Source organism: Saimiri boliviensis, chromosome 8 (genome assembly GCF_048565385.1).
Source record: "Saimiri boliviensis isolate mSaiBol1 chromosome 8, mSaiBol1.pri, whole genome shotgun sequence".
In the NCBI taxonomy this organism is placed as follows: domain Eukaryota; kingdom Metazoa; phylum Chordata; class Mammalia; order Primates; family Cebidae; genus Saimiri; species Saimiri boliviensis.
The window spans coordinates 53,496,659-53,515,952 of NC_133456.1; the positions used below are offsets into that span (position 1 = coordinate 53,496,659).

At 40.0% G+C, this 19,294-nt stretch overlaps 1 protein-coding gene across 1 annotated transcript in view; it reads left to right on the forward strand.

Moving 5' to 3' along the window:
• The first annotated feature begins 5,098 nt into the window (after nt 1–5,098).
• The window catches only part of SYNPR (synaptoporin), a 334,203-nt gene continuing 320,007 nt past the window's right edge, over nt 5,099–19,294 (forward strand). Inside the window, exons 1-2 of the mRNA XM_003940215.4 lie at nt 5,099–5,393; nt 5,518–5,583. Of these exons, the coding sequence (XP_003940264.1) occupies nt 5,376–5,393; nt 5,518–5,583 (84 nt within the window). The 5' untranslated portion in view covers nt 5,099–5,375. The remainder of the gene's footprint in view (nt 5,394–5,517; nt 5,584–19,294) is intronic.

Genomic DNA, 19,294 nt, shown 5'->3' on the forward strand with positions numbered 1-19,294 from the left:
TAACAAAATTCTATTTCATTTGAAACAAATATGGAAACAGAAACAGTAAAAGCATTTATAATTTAAGTTCACATTGGCCATCCATTTATGAATTTTTATATAAGTTGTGATTATTAATGATCCTATCTGAATGCTAAAATTTTAATAAGAAGCCTATGAAATCCTATGATATAATGGAGTTTTTTTTTTTTTTTTTTTTTGAGATGGAGTCTCACTCTGTCACCCAGACTGGAGTACAGTGGCACGATCTTGGCTCACTGTGACCTCTACCTCCCTGGTTCAAGCAATTATCCTGCCTCAGCCTCCCGAGTAGCTGGGATAACAGGTGCCTTCCACCATGCCCAGCTAATTTTTTTTTTTTTGTATTTTTAGTATAGACAAGGTTTCACCATCTTGGCCAGGCTGATCTTGAACTCCCCATCTTGTGATCCACCTGCCTTGGCCTCCCAGAGTGCTAGGATTACAACCAAACAAACATGTATACATATTCTTGCACGTTTTATTGCATCAATTTAAGACACAGGAACATAAGAAAGTAAAAATGCTTTACTTCATCTTTGGGTTGGGAGATAATGCTATACTTATTCTAAAATTAGAGTTTTTGAAAATATTTCCAAACAATCTCCTGCCCTGTGTACTAGTGGCCCTGTGCAAATCAAACACACAAACAAATAAATGCACAGGTATGCTATTGGCCTTTGCTTTCATACTCACTTACCTAAGGAAAGATTTGAAAAGTTCAAGTTAGCAGCATGAGCAGAGAGTTAAATATACAACATTTTGACAGACTTCCACTCATTTCCATTATTTTAGATTTCATAAACATACAGGTAGAGTTTCCTCCTGTATCAAGTTGTTGCAGATAAAGTTTTAAATTAGTTTTTTCTCTTTGTCACAAGAGGCATAGAAATATGAAACCCGGGTATATTTTCCTGTGAGAACAAGATGTAATTTGCCTGAATAATGCAAGTTCTTAGATTGCACCTTGGTACTTTGGTGTGTATGCTTTTGACTCAAGATTAACCCTCTTTGAGATTCAGAATGGTTGTTTTTGTAACTTGATTTTTGTTTGCTTATTTAGCAAATGTTGAGCTTTACGAAATTGGACTGAATGTATTTCTTACCTATAGTGTAAGCTTTGTGAAGGCAGGAGCCTTGGCAAGCTGTTCACAGTACCTGGGACAGTACTAGGGTACGATAGGCACTCAGCCCTTAATTGCTGAAGTTTCTCAATCTTGGTACCATTGACAGTTTCCAGGTAAGTCTTTGGTTTGGGCAACTGCCCTCTGAATTGTAGGATATTTAACAGCTTCTCTTGCTTCTGCCTTCTGAAAGCCAGTAGTGTCATCCCCTGTCCCCGTGCCCCCCCGCCGACCTCATGGCCGTGTTGTAACAATCAAAACATCTGCAAATATTGTCAAATGTTTTCCAGTGGAAGGAAGGGCCCAAATCACCCTCTATTGAGACCCAGACCACTGCAGTAAATAAATGGATTGTCTTGGCATATCAAAGGAAGTCGTCGTAGCTATGGGTCCACGGCCCAAAACAAAAGAGAATTTGGAAATTATTTGATTTAAATAATCAATACAGGCCACTAAATGGATCATTTATGCCCCAACAAAGTTAACTTTATCATTCATCTATTTAATAGATTTGTTAAAGTAAGAAAGAAATTATCTTTCATCATCTTGGGGCAAAAGAGAAGGGGTCGCCCTCAACCACTGATAGTAATATTGTGGCAGTGTTTATATCATCTGTCCTATCTCCCCCAACCTAGTTCTTTAGGGAACCCAGTGTTATTTCCAGGTCTGGATACAGAGGTTCTAACCCAGAGTCTACAAAATATTTAACATTGCAAATGTGATATGAAACTTTGGGTTATTTTGGTGATGCAGCTGTTGGAAACTCATACATTTCTGGAATGTGAAAAGCATCCTCCGACAATGTGCAATTGTTGTCTAAGCTATTACGCTGCCATTTGCCACAATTCTGACTTCCTTCACATGGTGTTTGGAGAATGGGAATAAAATATGCCACCATGTTAGTCAGAAAGAACACTGGGTGTGAAGAGAGACCCGTGGGAACAGGCTCAGTAATCACACTTCCTCTGTACCAAGTTTTCAACTCAAATGATCTGCAAGTAGGCAATATTTTAAATAAGTCTCTCTCCCTGTATAAAGAGACATAAATATGTAGATGACCTTAGACAAATGACATAGCCATTCTAAGGCTAGATATACTATCTAGAAAAGAAGAAATTGTTATGATAGTTAAATGATTTATGTAACGCACTTAGCACAATGCCTGGCAGATAGCAGGAACTCAACTGGAAATAGCTATTACAATAATAATTATCATTATTAAGCATATGCAGGAGCTGTCATACCCTGTAAGCCAGTTGACTACCCTGCAAAGACGATGAATACAAGGACCCTGAGATCATATTCAGCTATTTTACTGACTGTGTTATCAGTCAGTCTAGGTTATGTTTTATTGCAGTAACAATACTTTTCAGTTGCTTACACCCCAAATGCATTTTTTTGCTCAGTTTCTGGTCCATCAAGGTGTGGCTGCAGCTCTGCCTACGTCATCCTTACACCAGGACCCAAGCTGTCAGAGTAACCTCTAAGTAGAAATTACATTCATTGTGGTAGCAGGAAATACCTTGGCAAATCACCTGGTGGTTCTTAAAACTTCTGCCCAGAAATTCACACATTACCAATAAAATGTCCATATTTTATTGGCCAAAACAAGTCACATGGCTACTGCTGGTTCCAAAAAGGCAGGGATATATTTGAGGGAGAGGCACTGCAGAGGGTGGCAGGACGTTGCTACAACCTACCCTGCCTCTGATACGGACCTGTGAGTCTTCACCTTTGCTTCTGTAGAAGTGATATGTAACTAATACATGTGGAGGGATTATGAAATGCAGACTCTGCCCTAGATATGCTATCTGCAAAATCTATTGGGTTCTCACAAAAACCAGTTAAGATAGGTATTTTGGCTCCATTTTACAGATGAAAACAAAGAAACAAACTGAGGTCTTGAAGAGGTTAAGTAACTTCCTCCATAAGGTCATACACATACATGGTGGGGTACACACAGTACTCTTAGTGTTGGTTCTCCGCCAACCCTCCCCCATCGTTGCATCATGGCTTATTTTTGAAACAACTCTTTCTAATTGTTTTAGGCTCTATCTGCATGTAGGAAGAGCAGTAGGAACAAAACTGGCTAACTGCAGATGGTGCAACCACTCCACTGGAGTTCCTACTCACTAAATTCTAGCTTTTCTCCAGCAAAATTCATGAGTGGGGGGCATCTACACCAGAAGCTGTCTTTTAAAGTACATTTTGGCCCTGCTGTCTCCCCTCCAAGTCAGCAAATTATTGATTTCCGTATTTCTCATCCACTTCAACATATCAAATACCCCCCTCCCAACACACACATACACACACTAACTTCAAACTTTTTGGCAAATTTTTGTAGTAAACAGATGGACTATCTGTGTTGCTGGGAGACCACTCATAAATGGAATCCAATCCAAAAGGAGTGAGAAGGAAGAGGCCATGTCACTACTTGATGTAATAGCTAAGAGCTCTCCTCTCTCTCTTCCTTCACTTCTTCTTCTTCCTCCTCCACTTCTTCCTCCTTCTCCTTCTTCTTCTTTTCTTTTTCTGACTTGGAAAAAATCAGTTCTAACTTACTACCTGTCAGCTGGACAGTCTTGGGCAGGCCACTTTCCTTTCATGGGCCTCAATTCCCTCATCTCTAAAATGGGAATAATAGTATTATTAAATTATGGGCGGTTGGGAATATTTAATAAAATAATGTTTGTAAAGCCCTTAGCACAGTGTTCGGCTCATAGAAAGAACTCAGTTGTTTTGTTGCTGTTATTATATTCAGCAAGGTTAGCCCACTAAGAGGAAACAACATGAACCACCTTTCGCTAAGTTCCAGGAAAGAGTCTAACTTTGGAGGAGGGACCCAGAGTTATATTTATGAGTTTGGCAGGGGAGTTCACTTCAGGGTATGATTTCAGGCAAAAGATCTCAGTAGAAATAACATGAGTTTGAAAGGTACCTAAATTTCATTTCCGGATTAACCTTCCACGAAATGTTTTGGCCAGTTCATCCTTGCTAAATCTATTTTCCACAGGCACATGGTCCCACATTCAAGATTCATTTGTTTCCACCTCTTTAGGCAGTTTCCTCTGTCCTCGACCTCTGCTCTGGTATCCGCAGGCCTAGATGGATCCCTTCCCTGCCCTGTGCCCATGGCTCCTGTGCCCTGCCCTACATCACTGTTCAGACCACATTGCAAGTATTTCTTCCCCTTCTGCTTCCCCTGGGGGAAGTGACAGTGCTTATCCTGTTTTATTTTATTTATTTATTTGTACCCCAGCACCTAGCACTAACTGCCCACAGGAAGGACGCTCCATAAAGGCTTGAAGGAATGAGTGAAAGCGCCAACAAATAGTTTTTTGTTTTTTGTTTTTGAGACGGAGTTTCACTCTTTTTGCCCAGGCTGGAGTGCAATGGCGCGATCTCGGCTCACTGCAACCTCCACCTCCTGGGTTCAAGCAATTCTCCTACTTTAGCCTCCCGAGTAGCTGGGACTACAAGCATGTGCCACCATGCCCAGCTAATTTTTGTGTTTTTAGTAGAGACAGGGTTTCACCATGTTGACTAGGATGGTCTTGATCTCTTGACCCCGTGATCCACCTGCCTCGGCCTCCCAAAGTGCTGGGATTATAGGCGTGAGCCACCGCGCCCGGCCACAAATAGTTTTTTAAAATGTATTTATCACTATTATCATTATTATTATTATTTTGGTGTTCGGAAGTCACCAGAACTCACACAGATGTCCTATGTAAGGTGTGATTGTCTTCCTCCTATCTGGAAACCCCCTTCTTCAGGTGGACAGCCGTCTTGCTGATGGTGCCGGCCCGCTTTCCCCAATCAACAGACCCAAAGTTTCACCGGAGCCAGAAGGCACCTGGCGCACAGCTGAGCCTGCACCAAGGTCCGTGGGCTCTGCCTCGCCCACCTCCTCGCCCTCCCCGCTGGAGCGCGGCTGGCCAATGACAGCCTTCCCCTGGCTGCACGGGTTTCCCCTCCCCTGTTGTCTCTACCCTGCCCCAGCTCTTCCCGGCCCACCCCTCGCTGGCTCGGCTCGCCTCCCCGGAGCGCTGGGTTCCCGGAGCGCGGAGCCTGGCGTTAGCTGGTGGGCTCCCCGAGGCCCCCTGCCCTTGCCGGGCTGCTCCAGGGTGTCGCTCCTCCGGCTGCTCCCGAAGGGGCTTCTGGCCCTGAGGACGGTGGCGCCAAGCGAATTTCATTTTTAAAGAGAACTGGTGAGAAGAGCGAGCGAGGGCGAGTATGGACCCTGTGAGTCAGGTGAGACGGACTGGGCAGGGCGGCTGGCTCTGGTTGGTGGGGGGGGGACCCCGCGGCTTGGGAGAGGCGCCCCCAGCTCCTTCCTCACGCTTTGCTTTCTCTCTCTCGCCTTGTTTCCCTAAAGCTGGCCTCTGCGGGCAGCTTCCGGGTGCTGAAGGAGCCCCTCGCCTTCCTGCGAGCCCTGGAACTGGTGAGTAGCTCTGTGTGCGCGCCGGGAGGGGCGCCGGGCGGCCCGCGACAGGTGCGGAGAGGTCGGGTGGGGCGCTTGCTGCTCGGTTCTGCTCCAAGCCGGAGATTCAACCCTCAAGCCGGAGACTTCAGTCCTGCCCCCTCCCCAGGTGCCGTTCCACGGCAGTGGGGACGGGATCGAGGCACCTCGCTGGGAGGCGGGAGTATGGACGCATTTTTGCAGGTGCTTAGACAAGCGTCGTCTCACTTGACCGCTTGCAGACGCGCAGGGGCTATAGAAAGAAGCCCTCCCGCTTGGGAGATGGAGGACGGGGGTAGATGGAGGCGCTGCCGCTGAGCTCGGGCCCCTCACTTGAACCTTGGCGGGGATGAGAGGGTGGGTGGAAGGACCCATGGCTGAGCCGACGAGCCGGAAGACTTGGCCAAGCTCAGAAAGTTGGTTAGAACTGGGACAGTTTCTCGGCGGGACCGGGATGCTCAAAGCGCGTGTTCAGCTGCTCCGCGGGAGCTCCAGGGAGGGAAAGATGCTGCGAAGCTATTACAGACGGTTAGAGAGCAGAACTCCTTCCTTTCCCATTACAGTTTCTTTTCTCTGGCCACTCCTCTGGGGCTTTTCTGATTATACCCAGAAGAGCCCACCAGCGTCGTTTGCCATAGCTTTCTTCAGAGACTGGGCTTCAGTAAGTTATATTCTACTTCTGTAAAGCCACCCTGACGCTCCTATTGCAATTTGCCTATGGGCAGAGGAGTGAGGTACAGAAACGGTTACCCACAGGGCCACAGAGCCATGTCAGTGTTGTTGGCTGGATGATGGTTATGCAGAGTGAAATCTGCAGGTCACACGTTTCTTCTTGCTAGGAGCTCCAAAAGGCAAGCAAACCTATCTGAATAGAAAGTTCAAAGCCTGTCATGTAGTATTAATCACAGGCCCTAACACTGACTGGCTGGGAAATTATGTAAGAGCCTGTTCTCTGTTCCCAGATCTTAGCTCCGAGGGCTTGTGTCTGGCAGTGGCTACATAACTGTGATGATTGTTTACACGGATGATGTACAAGATAATTACATTTACCTTGTTTGTAGACTTGAATGAAAATGCATGAGTATATCAATCTGACATACACCAAGACAGGTTTTGGAAGGCTTGAATCCATGGTTCAGAGCTGGCTATTGTGAAACTGTTTTCCTTACAGTCAAGTTAAACAAGCAAGCAATCCTCATAGTTCTGGAAACTTTCAGTTTGCTTTCTCAGAATTCTGCCCACATTCATTCATTCAGCCACTCAATAAATATTACCTGTGAAGCGGTGGCTTCAGGGATGAAACTAATAGCTCCATTGTCAAGCTCTTAGCTCTCAAAACCAAGTTCAAAGACCTAACATTATTTTCTGGCACAATCTCTTCTTGTCTCACACTCTAACCTACCTGAAATACTAGTTCATGTTCACCCCAATACTTCTGCAACAGGATTTTGTGCCGCTGCTCATCACACAGCCTCTACTGGTATATAAACAGGTGTTTGTTATCTGGATCAACTTGTTCAAATTACAGATTTCTGGACACAGAATCAAAATATTGGGAAAATGGGTGCCCATGAATCTGCATTTTAAATGAGTTCCTTGCATAACTGTTATGCACATTGCAGTTGGAGAACCACCACTCTAAGCTATACCAGATCCCTCCAAAACTCAAAAGCCCCTTTTACCTCAGAGCCCTTGCTATTTCCATTCATACTTTATGGAATATCCTCACCTTCCAAGCATAGAAAAAATATTTGTCTTTTATCTCAACTAAATGTTAACTCCTCAATGAAGACTGTTTGCGTATTTATTCCTCCCTCTTTCCTCTATCCCAAACTGAATGATTCACCTCATTCTTTGGATTTCCACTGGATTCTTATTCATTCATTCACAAGAATTTATCCCACTGCAAAATACTGTTTTATAGGGATTTTTTTCCCTTGGGGAGGGCTGTGTGTGGGTGTGTGTGTGAGACAGAAAGAGTGAAATAGAATAAAAGTTACTAAGTTACCATATTTAAATTATTTGCAGTCCTTCCCCTCTCTCTTCTAAGATTCTAAGGCTCCAAGGAGGAAGAGCTTTTTGCTTCTACCTCAGTAATTAGACTCTCATTTGTGGAAGAGAACATGAATAATAGACAAAGCAAATTTTAAAAGTCAGATAAGTTGGCTGATCTGCATTTTAAAAGAGCTGAGCTAGAGACCTGAGGAGAAAGAAAGTACTAGTTGCTGAAAAAAGTTCGTAGTGAACAGAGGGAAAGAACCTACATTTTGTGTGCACACGGTGGCTTGAGGAGCCACTCTGAGGTATCTTTTTCTGTAGGAGATGTTGACAGTGAGAGAAAATGTGATTTCTTAGATGGCAGAAAATTTCATCTGTTTGTCTCTGTTTACCTCTCATACTGCTTGGGTAATCAGCAAAAATTGTAAACCGGTAATGATAGAGCACTTAAAATATCCCAGTTTCTCCTGTTTCTGTGGAAGTTTTACAAAGTAATGGAGAGCAGCTTTAAACTTGACAGCATCTTTAAGCTGCAATTTTCCCATGCTGTAGAAATAAACGTGCATGTCAAGATATATGTGTCTTAGTTTGGGGGACTGCTATAACAAAACACCATAAACTGGATAGCTTATACACAGTAGAAATTTATTTCTCGTAGTTTTGAATACTGGAAAGTCTACAGTCAAGGTGCCACCAGATTGATTGTTTAGTGAGGGCCTGCTTTCTGGTTCACAGATGGAGCCTTCTTGCTGTGTCTTCTTATAGCAGAAGGGAAGAACTCTGATCTCTTCACACCCTTATAAGAACACTAATCCATTCACAGGGGCTCCACATTTATGAGCTAATCACCTTCCAAAGGTCCCACCTCCTAAGACCATCACTTTGGGAACTATATTTCAACATGTGAACTTGGGAGGAGGCATAAACATTCAGATGATAGCAATATTCTCAAGAATATTTATTGCAACATTATCTGTAGTGAAAAGAACTGGAAATAACTAGTAAGTCCATTATAGGAAAATAAAGTATGATTCATCATGTTATGAAATATTATATTGCCATTAAAAAGAATGAATTTAGCCAGCCATGGTGGCTCATGCCTATAATCCTAGCATTTCGGAGGCTGAGATGGAGGGATTCCTTGAACCCAGGAGTTCAAGGCCAGCCTAGTTAACATAGGGAAAGAGTGCAATTCTGGAACATATTAATTAAAATATGCTTTAACGTATAGTAAATTTCTAATTCTAATATTCAGTGCAATGGAAGACATTTATTTTGTCAGGAACATCAGCTAAGTTGGTAGATATTTGATTCTTCAGTGTTGGAATTTTTTTCATTAGTTGAAGTGAGTTTTAGTTCTGTTAAAATTATAACCAAACTATTTTCACATCATCCTGTAAGTTAAGTGATATCAAACATGAAAGACATGTTCTCATTTTTCTTTTTCTGCTTAAATGTCTGATGCATAGCATTTTTCTATAAGCAATCAGTTGCTTTTAAAATCAGAAGGCTGTGTTATTCTAATGACCATACGGGATCTAAATGGGTATGAGAATCCATATGAACAAGATATGCTACGTGTTATTTGACAGAAAGTGGAAACAAACTCAGTAAAACTGTTAATATCAAAAAGAATAGGAATACATTTTTTCTTGTCCACATTGTGATCAAACAAAAATCCTGTGAGGTTGTAAAAAAGAGAAAGAAAATTAAAACATTAGGTATACAGGGGCATACCTGTAATTTCAGTTACTTTCTGAAGCTGAGGTGGGAGGATCACGTAAGCCCATGAGATCAAGTCTACAGATTTCAGCCTGGATGGCAAAGTGAGACGTTGTCTCAGAAAAAAACAAAAACAAAAAAAAAGAATGAATTCAATTAATATACATTGACCTGCAGGTCAATATATCACTGTTTTGATAAAATTGTTAAGTGAGAAAACCTAAGTTTTATTCTTAGTATTTGATAACATTGTTAAATGGAAGAAGCAATATTTATCCTTCTAATAAACACGTAGATCATTCATATTTTAAAATAATATATAGAGCCTCACATTTGCACAAGTAAAAAATATAGTTTTGTTTGTGAGTGAAGGTGCATGTATGTCATTTGTATGGGCACAGAGTGAAGTGTAGATATAAAGCACTGAACTGTTAAAACTGATTTTTTCAGAAGGGTGTAATTTGAGATGCAGTGAGTAGAGAGTGGGAGAGGCCGATAGTAAACTGTGGTATGCAGGAAGAATTGTGGGCATATCACCTGCCTACAGTTGTACACAGATACAGGAAGTTCTAAAAAATAGCTCATATTTTACGTTATTTTCTATGGATTACCCACATGAAATGGTATTAGCTTGAAAGTCATCTTCTACTTTCGGATTTTACAGTGGGAAAAATCCACTTTATTTACGTGTTCTTTCCTTAGGAAGGATTCACGGATACAGTAGCTTTAAAGTCTTAATAACGTATAAAAGTCAAGCCTTGAGGGGAAAGCTTTAGCCAATTTCAAAGACTTGCAGGCAAAACTCCCACGTCCTTAATCTCTACTTAAATGAGGTCAGGGTACTTTTCACTGTCTTTTAGGTCAAAACAGAAAAATCTGTACATAGCACTGATTCGGGTGGTCTTTTTCATTTATTCCTCAATGATAAAATAAGTCCAGTAAGTCCAGCAAATCTCTTAAACCATCATTTGGAAGTGGCTATATATATATATATATATATATATATATATATATACACATGTGTGTGTGTATATACATACATATATATATGTGTGTGTGTGTGTGTGTATATATATATATGTATAAAACCCCATTTTCAGACCCCATTTTCAAATGGCCATATACACACACACACACACACATTAAACTTACACCTTATCATTTCAGAATTCATATATATTAAGCTTACCCCATTTTCATATATATATTAAACTTACCCCGTTTCAGACTCTGAAGAACTAAATTGATATAGTCCTGTCTTCCACAGATCATTCTTATTTTGCTGCTTTAGTATTTTTCCATTTGGCCTTTGGTCTCCTTTTTTCCCTTTCCTTTTAAAAAATTAGGTTAGTACATTCTTTCTTTTGTCTACTATATACGTGCACTGAGTTTGTACCTGTGGATTTATGTAAAATAAAAAGTGAAGGTCTCAACACATCCATGTTGTTGAGGACCACATTGGTGCAAACTTAAGGTCATCTGAAGGACTTAAACTTCCCAAAACAATGTTTGTGTGGCTTGCTGCAGCCCTAGATTCTGTGCCTATGGAATAAACTGCTGACTCAGTTTGGCTAGTTCCTCTGATCCTTATTTTGAGATTCATCCCTAATTTTGCGATACAATCTCTACCTCACCATTGACAGTTTGAGGTAATTTAAAGCTATATTAATGTGGGTTTAATTACCACCTTCTAGCCTCCCAATTGGTGACAAAAGTCATGTGCAATTGGAATATGAATCAATAGGTACGCAACAAACAAGGGTCTCCCCAGTGTGCTGATGGATTCATCACTTAATGCTTTCCTGAGTGTATTAAGACAATTGGTGTTTGGCTTCACAAGTACAAAAAAAAAAGAGGAAAGGGTCAGGAATGCTTCTTATGGATCTGAATTCAGGTTTTATTTTCTACTAGCTTTGTTACCTTGGGCAAGTTAATGAATTCACTAGGCTTCATTTTTTTCACGTCCGTAAAATAGGGCTAATAATAGCTCCTACTTCAAAGTGTTGCTGTAATGATTAAATGATTTATCCAAGTAAGGTCCCTTGCATAGTACCTGCCCTGTGATAGGTGCTCAATAAATGATTATGAAGATGATGGTGATAACGATGCCAGCAGTTATGATGGTGATGAAAAGGAAGAAAGAAGAAATTCAGCCAAGGATAATTTAGGACATTACAGATAACTTTTTGCAAGTTAAAGTCTTGGCAAAACTCTGAGGAAGAAAATCTGTATTCAGACTTTCTTATACCTCTTTTTAGTTCCTCTATCGCTATATGCCAGTGTGAAGGGTCCTCATACTGGCAGGACTATTTTTACCATAGCATGAGTGACTCTTCAGACACTTGCTCCTTGAAATATTCACATTTCAAAGAAAATTCCAATGAGGCCAATGTTGAACCTAAGAGGGAAGGTCTGATGGAGGAATTGCAAGCGCTTGGCCTTCACGGGTTTTTAGTTGAGGTATGGAGAGATACTTTTCCTGGCCTTTCTCAAATTACAATCCATAGACGATTGCCTACATTTGAAAGACACACGGTGCATGCAACTGAATTCTCCAGGGTGTAGCTGAAGGTCCTTATAGGGTCAGCTACAGGCACTTAGTAACCATTCTGTAATGCCCAGGTGCTCCAGGCCCTTGGCAGTTCCCACATAGAAACATGGGGAAAACCCTAGAGTTACGCTGAAGTAGAAACACCATCCTTATTTCTTTATTCCCCAGTGGACCCACGTCTCTCACTGACTGAGGTATGGGGACCTGTGAAGAAAAACAGTCATGTGCTAGTAGAAAAAAAGTAGAAAATCTCTCTAAGGAGTATGTGCACAGAACCATGGTCTTCCTTTGATTCTTCATCTTCTGTGGGGATGTATTTGACTTTTGTTGTATTTGTAATTATTCCTGGTCAATGTATTAGCTTAGGCTCCTTTAAGGACCTCAGTTTCCTCACCTTAAAACTTGGGACAATATCTCCCACCTATAGTGTTGGAAATTTTAAGTGAGATCAAGCATTAAAAAGTGTTTAGCAATCTGGTAAGTATCCTTTGAAAGTAAGTGATAATTGTAACCATGATGGTGATGATAAAGAAATACTTTTTTCCAACCTACATGACTCTGGACAGCATAATATGGTTACTGGATACAGCACAGGGGGAGGTGTGAAGTATAAGAACTTGACTTCTGCTCCTTGAGGGGTTAAGTCCTTCCAACCCACTTACCACCCTTTGTCTTTGATGCCAGTCTCTTTGGTCTCTTTGAACCCTGCAAGAAAGAATGATGCTGCCAATTGAACATAATGAATTGTCTAAACCTTACTGGGGAAAGTTCCTTAGGATAGGGGAATGCGGTCCATTCTCACCCTTTTAACTCTCATACCAAGAGATAATTTCTTGCTCTGTACACGTTTCACATTTATTGGATATTTTGGGGGCCTGGTGATGGTTTCTTGCTGTTCTCATGAACTTTTGTACTTGCCACTTCCACTGCCCAGAACACTTCCTCTTCCTTTCACTCACCCTTTCATAGTTGATGAATTCCTCTTCTCCCTTCAGTGGATATCAGAGCGGTCTTACTAGATAAGGTCAGCCTTCTGATGGCTCCCAGAGCACACTCTTTAATGACTTTTCATTCTAGCTCCTCAACCAGAGTAAATGCAGTGTGAGAGCAGGGATCTTGTTTGACCTGCTCCTCAGTGCATTTTATGTTTCTAATACAATGCTTAGCACACAGTAAGGCCAACTCCAGGGACATTTGCAACCCCCACAGAAACACCCAGGTGGTAGGTGCTTAGTAAGTGTTGGTTAGGAAAATGAGAGAAGAAGAGAAGGAAGGAAGGGAATAAAAAATAAGTAAATAAATTCTTGGAAACACATTGGATGAAATGCAGATTCCCCTTATGGTCTCCATTTTGAAGCAGAATTGTGAGGCTTTTTCTGGAAACAGTTGTTTAGCTTGGTTATGGAGGAGAGTAAGTCACATAGGCACCACTGTCGGGGAAACAGGGCTGTTATATGGATACCCACTTCATGATAATGGTGGAACACTTTTACAGAAATAAAAGTTCAAGGACTGAAACAGGCTCAGGAGTCATATCTTGGGTTCAAGTCAACAAGCAGCAAGAATGCCTTAGCAAGGGTGACACTATTATTATGTCTTGGCCACTGCCCTGCCTTTCCTTTGTCTGTGTTCCCTTTCTGTTTCCCATTTATTCTTTTCACTATTCTTATCTAATGTCCTAAGAGAAGGAATATGATTGGTTCAACTAACAAAAAATTTATTTTAGTTTGGGCACAGCTGTCAACCCCAGGCAAAATCATAAGTCAATAGCCAGTCCACAAATTGGTTGCCATAGGTCAAATGCCCACTGCTATCCTGTCAGTTGTGGCCTGAATAAAAAGGGTCCTCATATTCAAAACATTCCCCTTTTGTCTGTTCTTTCAGCTGGAGCAGTGATCGTGACAGTCTTTAAAGTCGTTAACAGGACAGACCCAGTGAGAAGTGTACATGTCTGGTTTAAAAGTAAATGATTTTTAAACCAGTACTTCTTTTATTGAAGTAGCATTGGTAATTTTCTCAAGATGTTATACCTTTGAGATTTTGGCATCAGTATTCTTGGAATGTTCTCTGATTAGAGGACAGCTGAGTGGATTCACACTGATAATATAATCCAAAGAGGTACACCTTTGGCTCTTCAGCACATGGGCTTCCTCTGGCTTATGCGATCTTGTCCGTTTGTTGAAAACCTCTTTATTAAAAAATGATTAAGTTTTGCCTAATGATAAGACAATTTGTGGATGAAAATGTATTCCCTCAAACCCACATGTACTTCATTTTTATTCATATATTTGTTGGTAAATTCAGCTCTGGCTTTTGATGTTAGAAGACTACATTAATTATTATAGTCATTTATTCTATGTGTTTACTAAGGTAGTAGAAAAACAAATTACTCATGAAAGAGTCATTGGATTGCCTTGTGTGATAGGTGCTATTTCTTTGAGGAGAGGGAAAGGAGGAATTTGTTGATGAGCAAATACTATTGCAAAAATGTAGACAGCAATGTGGAACTTGAAGAAGCATGAATTTTGGGTCCAGGTTTATGCTGAAATTTTTGCTCTTCTTTTCAGCCAAAGAACACTGAGCAGATAGCATAATTACGCTTATCCTCAGGGTCCACAACTATCAAATGACTATCATAAGAGTCATATCTTTTGGTGGTGTGATGGTTAAGAAAGATATTAGTAAAACTTCCAGCAGTATCTGCAAGATTCGTTAACTGTAACTGAGAAAGAGGTCATTGAACATGATGATATGTTTATAATCACAATTAAGCATTCCTAAACTTTCTAGCACTGGAATAAACACTAAAGGTTTCAATATAGCATTGTTATATTGGTTTTTGTTCTAATTTTTTTTTCCATTGGAAGAATGTTAATTGTGAGATGTCTTAGTCTGCTTTGTGTTGCTGCAGAGGAATACATGAGGCTAAGTAATTTACAAAGAAAATGGGTTTATTTGGTTCATGGCTCTGCAGGCTGTACAAGAAACCTGGTGTAACTATTCACTTCTGGTGAAGGCCTCAGGCTGCTTCTACTCATGGCAGAATGCAAAGAGGAGCTGGTGTGTGCAGAGATCACCTGGTGAGAAAGGAAGCAAAAGGTGGGGAGAAGGTGCCGGGTTCTTTTTAACAGCCAGCTCTCACAGGAACTAATAGAGAATTCACTCACACACCACTCCCTTGGGAAGGGCATTAATCTATTCTTGAGGGATCTGCCACCATGACTCAAAAACCTCCTAGTAGGTCCTACCTCCAAAATTAGGGGTCACATTTCAACTTGAGATTTGATGGAGACAAACATCCAAATTATGGAATAAGATGATCATAAAGTAAACACAGTAATGTTTAAAATAATATGTAGAGACAAGTGCTTTATTAAGTGCTATGCACATGTTTCGCATATAATTTCATGTTACTTTATGAAGAACTAATGAAAAACTCCTTTTTGCAGATGAGAAAATTAAGGCCTGGAGAGATCCCACTACTTGCCTAAAGTCATATAGCTCGTTTGTAAGAGAGCCGGGATTTGAATTCAGGCAGTTGGATGCCAGACTCCATGCTCTTCATCATTTTTCTGCATTGTCTTCCATTAATAGTAATCACTCATTACTCCAAGGTCTTAGAGCTAAATGATTTCCCACTGAAAACAGCAGGAACAATATACATTAATTTCTTCTTAAAGTCATGTCTTCTAATTCCTCATTCTGTTCCCTTTATGTGATCTCATGCTATCAATAGACAAAGCAAAGTTTAAATGCTCTCATGACTAAGGATGTTCGTACTTACTCAGTGACCTTTTCACTTGTCAAAAACACTCCTACTCCTTAAGAAAATTTTACTGACCTTGTGTATCTTTTTTTTAAACAAAATCTTTATTCACTGATTCATTGTATAAAGAAATTCAAATTTAGAAATATGTTGTTGAAACATGCAGATACAGATAAAACTATGTGTAGGATTCAGGAAGGATATTGATATTTAGTAAGACCGTGAACATTTAAATTCCTCTGGATGTCTGGTAAATTATTCAAACCAGCAAGCTTCCATCATGGATGACAGAGAAATAAGTGAACTTTGTCCATTGTGTATATGTGAGTTGCCATTCTTTGTGTCTAATATTTGGAAGCATTTGTGTGCTTTAACAGGAAGTTCTCACACATCCATCTGGTGTACTCTGAGATTTTCTGGCTGGCCTTTTATGCACTGGCTTCACCTTACACCTGATGGACAGTTGGCACACTTTTCATCATCTTTCCAGTTGAGAATTGAGAAGATAAAAGAGTTAGATTAGGAGGGATATACTAGAAAATTACTGAGCACAAACCCATGATCTCAGTGAAGAATGGAAATCCTGAGAGACATTTCAGTGGGAAAAGGGGGTGGCTGGATGAATAGAGATTATGATTGTGATTTAGAATGTGCTGGATTTGAAGCTATGCAAGCTAAGTCTCAACCACTGATTTTGGATATGTTCATGGGCAGATCAACGTCGTTAAACCTCAAGTTCCTCAGGGGTTTTACCTATATCAAAGATGTTTTTAAATGACAAAAATGAATTAATGGCTGAGAAACATTGGGTAAATACCTTTATCTTTCTCTCTCTCAATTTCTTGAACTGTAAAATGAGAATAAAGAACCGTAACACAGAGTTGTGAAATAAAATGAGCTTAAGTGTATGAAAGTTCCCCTCCACTTTATGGGAGAGGGTTCAGTAGAGGTTGACTGTCCTCGAACCCAGAATACTAAAGCTCAGATATCTGAGAAATCTTTCCCAGAAGAGAAATATCTGATGGACTAACTTTAATGTCCATCTACAGCTGGAGGTTTGTGAGGATAGGGGAAAGGTACTTTTTCATGTGTCATAATCATCAATTAGAGTTTAGGTAAGAAATTTTCTTGTCAGATTCACAGATTTTATTTATGAAGCAGTTGAAAGCAAAGCATGATTATTGTGTGATCACCATCCACCCAGGAGATGAATTTGAAATTTCTTTTTAAAGATACATGCTTCATTGCTGGGAAAAAAAATGGGTATGAAATTGATAGTGGCATTAAACTCCAGCTATGCTGGGGGGAAAGTCTATGTTTACCAGCAACAGTAGGTAAATTTGAAGTGTAAATACTGTAGTTTCTCTCTCTGTCTCTCTCTCATATGCATATACAAACATGTGCTGCTTAATGACAGGAATAGGCTCAGAGAAAAATGTGTCATTAGGTGATTTCCTCATCGTGCGTACATCGTAGAGTGTACTTACATAAACCTGAATGGGATAGCCTACTACACACACCTAGGCTGCATGTATAACCTATTGCTCCTAGGCTAAAAACCTGTACACCATATGACTGTGCTGAATCCTGTAGGCAGCTGTAACACAATGGTAAGTATTTTTGTATCTAAAGATCTAAACACAGAAAGAGTACAGTAAAAATTCAGTATTATAATCTTATGGGACCATCATCGTATATATGGTTGGTCTTTGGCCAAAACTTCATTCTGCAGTGTACAATTTTAAGTTGCTAGTGCTTTAAAATTTTTAATTAACATAATTGTACATATTTTGGGGATATAATGGGATATTTCAATACATGTATAGAGTGTGTAATGTTCAGATTATGGAAATTAGCATATCCATCACCTCAAACATTTGCCATTTTTTTTTTCGTGTGTTGGAGACATTCAAACTCTGTTCTTCTTTGAAAATACACAAGAAATTGTCATTTATTGTAGTGACCCTCTAGTACTAGCTTAAAAAAAATAACACTTGGTTTTATTCACTCTGTTCTCATTTAGTAATAGAAAAAATACTTGGATTTGACCATCAGCTCTGTTAGTTACAAGCTATGTGACCTTGGACACATTACTTAACCTCTGGGCCTTTCATATTTATAAGAGTAGAAATAATGATAACTAGCAGGCATAATTATTGTGTTTATTAAATAACATTTGCAAAGATTAATGGCACATAGGAAACATTTAAAACATGCATTTTCCTTCTTTTTCTCCAAATATTCTTTTACTGCAGAAGTTTGGAAAAAGCTTTGGAAATTTCACAGGAATCTTCTGCTTCTCTAGATGTTACCTCTTAAATGTGCCTGTGCACACACATGCTTCAGCACATGCATATATATGTTCTTGTACTGAAGATCATAAAGAGCAGTTCTACATAGCTGAAGTGAATTTGAGTGGGATAGTAAAATTAGGCAGGTGTGGTTGGCAAGGAAAGAATGATTAGACCAGAGTGTCAAGTTCTAGATCGGCATCTGAGACACACTGTAGCCTAAGGCTGTCTGTAGGCTTTGGCAAAGTGACCATGAATTTATTAAGCTATTTTCTGAAGGGAATAACATAATTGTTTATTTTACAGAAAAAAAAAGCCCCTAAAATAGCAGAAATTCACTGTAATGGCTATACATTAATGAATTCTTGCTACGTGCTAGGCTGAACCATGTCAGTGCTACCTACATTATATATTTTATTTAAATCTTGCCATGACCTTATAAGGTCACTTGCCTTAAGTCACACAGGTGGTTAGTGACCAAGACAGGGTTTCAAACCATGTCTGTCTGACTTCTTGCCACTCCCATGTCTGCTTTGCTGCCATACATCATATTTGTCTTTGGGGTGAAGGGTTTTTTTGGACATGCTATTTAGAGCCATTTTATGCATAAGTAAAATGTTTATTAACAATCACGAAATAAGCAAAAATTAGTTACTTGAAATTATCTAGTGTTCTTCCAATGAGAGGTAACTAACCTTAATATTTTGAAATATACTTTTAGATATCGTTTATATTCATGAACATTTTTGCCTACAAAAGTGATGTATTAGTTTGCTAGGGCAAACCACATAATTTATTAATTTGCTGCAGACTTACAGACTAAGTAGCTTAGAAATGTATTATCTCGCAGTTCTGGAGACTAGAAGTCTGAGATTAAAGTGCCAGCAAGGTTGGTTCCTTTTGAGGGGCATGAAGAAGAATCTGTTTCATGACTGTCTCTAGCTTCTAGCGGTTTGCTGGCAATATTCGGTGTTCCTTAACTTACAGAAGTATTGTCCTGATCTCTGCTGCCTTCTTCACATGGAGTTCCATGTGTGTGTGTGCACCTAAAGTTTCCCTTTTTATATGTTACCAGTGATATTGAATTAGGGGCCCACTCCACTCGTAATATAACCTACTTAACTAATTCTATCTGCAGTGGCCCTCTTTCCCAGTAAGGTCGCATTCTGAGGTACTAGGAGTGAGGACATCAACATATGAATCTTTGGAGTATCCAATTCAGCCCATAACAAATGGGTTCTTAGAAGAGTCACTGTTTTGTCACCTGCTTTGTTCCCCTTAATATATTGTAAATTATTTTTCCATGCCACTAGATAAAGTGTCTTTTCCCATAATTTTAATGGCTATATGTGATTACACTGTATG